Source organism: Pristiophorus japonicus, chromosome 1 (assembly GCF_044704955.1).
Source record: "Pristiophorus japonicus isolate sPriJap1 chromosome 1, sPriJap1.hap1, whole genome shotgun sequence".
In the NCBI taxonomy this organism is placed as follows: Eukaryota; Metazoa; Chordata; class Chondrichthyes; family Pristiophoridae; genus Pristiophorus; species Pristiophorus japonicus.
In genome coordinates, this window is record NC_091977.1 from 133,029,771 (window position 1) to 133,033,563 (window position 3,793).

The 3,793-nt window shown below is 50.2% G+C and overlaps 1 protein-coding gene across 1 annotated transcript; it reads right to left on the reverse strand.

Annotated features, from left to right (window-relative positions):
• Positions 1 to 500: 500 nt before the first annotated feature.
• Positions 501 to 2,916, reverse strand: LOC139248221 (putative nuclease HARBI1). The gene is made up of 2 exons (XM_070872159.1): positions 2,372 to 2,916; positions 501 to 849 (listed from the first exon to the last, which is right to left on the reverse strand). The coding sequence occupies exons 1-2, from the start codon at positions 2,914 to 2,916 to the stop codon at positions 501 to 503; spliced, it is 894 nt and encodes a 297-aa protein (XP_070728260.1).
• Between the last annotated feature and the right edge of the window lie 877 nt (positions 2,917 to 3,793).

Sequence of the window (3,793 nt, forward strand, 5' to 3'; positions counted from 1 at the left end):
TCTCTGCAAGATCCTGCAAATCCCCTGGGAGGTCAGACGCACCAATGTCAGTGTTCTCGATCAGGCCAACATCCCCAGCATTGAAGCACTGACTACACTCGACCAGCTCCGTTGGGCGGGCCACATTGTCCGCATGCCCGACACAAGACTCCCAAAGCAAGAGCTGTACTTGGAACTCCAACCCTGCAGGCGATCCCCAGGTAGGCAGAGGAAATGTTTCAAGGACACTCTCAAAGCCTCCTTGATAAAGTGCAACATCCCCACCAACCCCTGGGAGTCCCTGGCCAAACACCGCCTTAAGTGGAGGAAGTACATCGGGAGGGTGCTGAGCATCTCGAGTCTCGTTGCAGAGTGCATGCAGAAAACAAGTGCAGGCAGCGGAAGGAGCGTGCGGCAAACCAGACTCCTCACCCGCACTTTCCTTCAACGACTATCTGTCCCACCTGTGACAGAGACTGTAATTCCCTTATTGGAGTGTACGGTCACCTCAGAACTCACTTTTAGAGTGGAAGCAAGTTTTCTTCGATTTTGAGGAACTGTCTATGATGATGATAACTTTGAATCGAGGGCATGGCGAATCCAGAAGGCGCCTCCTCCTCGTCCTCCTCCTCAGGTGGTACTGGTGGCTCGTCCTCCAATGGTTGTGCCCTCATGATTGCCAGGTTGTGAAGCATGCAGCAGACGACCACGAATAGAGAGACCTGCTTAAGCGAGTACTGCAACACTCTACCAGAGCGATCCAGGCAACGGAATCTCTGCTTAAGGATCCTGATGCACTGCTCAATGATGCACCTGGTGGCTGAATGAGCATCATTATAGGCTTGCTGCGCAGCATGTAAGGTTACAAATCTTCAGAAAAGCACAGAAGGAGATCATGAACTAAAAATTGATTAATACAAGCTTTTGGAATTTAATACAAGCTTTTGGAATTAAACTGGACAATGGGAGTAAAAAGGCGGCAGCCTTAGGGCAGGTGGTGATTCACCCCAATTAAGGACGCTCTGTGGTCAGGAACCAAAACTGACTTTATGCATAACAACATAAGAACATAAGAACATAAGAAATAGGCTCCGCCATTCAATAAGATCATGGCTGATCTGATCATGGACTCAGCTCCACTTCCCCGCCCGCTTCCCATAGCCCCTTATCCTCTTATCGTTTAAGAAACTGTCTATTTCTGCCTCAAATTTATTCAATGTCCCAGCTTCCACAGCTCTCTGAGGCATCGAATTCCACAGATTTACAACCCTCTGAGAGAAGAAATTTCTCATCTCTGTTTTAAAGGAGCGGTCCCTTATTCTAAGATCATGCCCTCTAGTTCTAGTCTCCCCCATCAGTGGAAACATCCTCTCTGCATCCACCTTGTCAAGCCCCCTCATAATCTGAAACATTTTGATAAGATCACCTCTCATTCTTCTGAATTCCAATGTGTAGAGGCCCAATCTACTCAACCTTTCCTCATAAGTCAACCCCCTCATCCCTGGAATCAGCCTAGTGAACCTTCTCTGAACTGCCTCCAATGGAGTTGTTACATGATGCACTGGACTTGATTGGCCAAGGGTGGGGAAAAACAAGCTCATTGGAGACGCCAAGTCTACAAAAAGACTGGACAACAAAGGAATCACCACAGGTGCACATTTTTGGGGAACGAGGTGTTAAGATAAGGAGTCAATTTGAGTCTCGCAGATTCCATGTGGAAACTGGGAACAGAAGAGTCCATTATTGCAGTCAATCAACCAGGATCACCACAAAGCAACATATCGATACAAACAATTTATCAGAAACCACAGTGACGGGAGATCAGTCAAAACATGGGTATAAATATGCAAGCTAGAAGCAGCTCAAGACACAGAAGGACATGTGAGAAGAACAGACGGAAGGAACAGACAGACGTAGAAGAAGGGTACCCGTACAGGTACACGTACACCCACCATTATCGCTCGGCGGGGTAACGAAAGCGTGGTATCGAAGCGAGGTACAGACATACATGGAAGAAACAGCACTGCAGAGAATGGCCAGAAGAATAACCAACCAGTCATGGAACCAACAAGCATGAACTTACAAGCTACAACCAGGAAGGGTGATTGTATGTCTCTAGTCAATTTCTCTCAGAAGTCTAGTTCTGTAGTTTTAGTTAGTTTTCCTGCGTAATAAAACTGACACTGGGTTAAGCCTAAATTTTGAGCCACGTGTTGTCCTTTTCCCCTATAAGTTCCAAGGTCAAAGAATCAGGATAGAGGGTAAAACAAGTACACGCCCTGCAAGCTGTCCCAGGGTTGCGAAGTGGAGTCAGCAGCCAAGTGCACAGTGGGTAAGTGGGTAGCTCTTGTCTCCATGGAGCCCGCTGCAATCTTGGTTTGGGCCAACAAACACGCCGGGCACACCAGTCTGGCGCAGAAGGAAAGCATCGTGGTTGCTGCCAGGATACCGGACATCAACTGCCATGATTTTGCGGTGGTGGTTGCACACCAGGACATTGAGGGTGTGGAATCCCTTGTGGTTTCTGAACATCTCGGGATTGTTTTGTGGCACCCTCAATGCGACGTGGGTGCAGTCTATGGTGCTCTGAACCCTGGGGAAGCCCGCAATCCTCACGAATCCGGTCTGCCATTCCAACTGCTTCTCCCTGCTCATCGGGAAGGAAATATAGTCCCTCCTCTTATAGAAAGCATCTGTCACTTGACGGATGGAGTGATGAGCGGCGAATTGAGAAATGTTCGATATGTCAACTGTAGCAGATTGGAAAGAGCCAGTGGTATAGAAATTGAGTGCTATGGTCAATTTGGTAGCGATGCTCAGAGCTAGCCTCAGCCATGTCTGAGACTGGAGATCTGGCTGCAGGAAATTGCACAACTGTCTGATGATGTCCTTCCGAAATCGAAGTCTATGGAAACATTGGTCACCCAGCAGGTCCATGAATGATAACTGGTGCCTGTAGACTCTTGCACGATAGGGCCTTCTCCCCACACGTCTATGGTCGGATCTTCCTATGGCAGCTGCCTCATTGCCTTCTCCCGCATGCTCTTGCTGCTCCTCACCCTCTGCAGCCTGCCGCTGGCAAGCATCTGCCTCCTGCCTCCTGCCTTCTTTCGAATTCACCCACTATCTGGTGCGGGGGGGTCAGCGTACCTGACCCTCCTCCTGATGGCAGGTCCTTCCTGGGCCACCTCTCTGGGTTGACGTCTGTCACCATTTCTATGGCCATTTGCATGTTGGCCATCCATGTGTGCTGCGTCCCTTTCCCGCTGCCTCTGGAGCCGTTGGAGCTGGCGCCACCTTCTCCTGCGTGCCTCCCTGCCACACACAATGTGCAGGAGGTGTTCCACTGCCAGCACTAAGCCCATTGCCTCCGCAAGCACAACCTCCACAATGAGGTCTCTGTGTTGTACAGATTGAGGGCCCTAGCCCACTAGCTTTCAATGCCGTTCTGAAAAGGGCAACTGGCAAACTTGTGAGAAGTTCGAAAAATTCTCAGCCAAAAAAATAGTGCTGCACGCAACACGCCTTTAAAGTTTGCTGGCGGTCTTGAGCCGGCACTGTGCACTGACCCAAAAAACTGTCGGGGGCACCAACAGGCAGCCAGAAGTCTTTTTGACCTGAATGTTCCTTCCGGGGTGGAGCTACTGCGGTGCGCGCTCTGATGACGCTGTTAAGGATGCATCTGCAGGAGTGGAGCGGAAGTGGGGAGAGCGGGGCGGATCGTCATATCGCAGCAAAAAGCCAAGGGGAATTCCACGAACGTCGGCCAGTCTGCAGCAAGTCCGGAGCCATTCCGCACTGCGCCGTAGCCGCC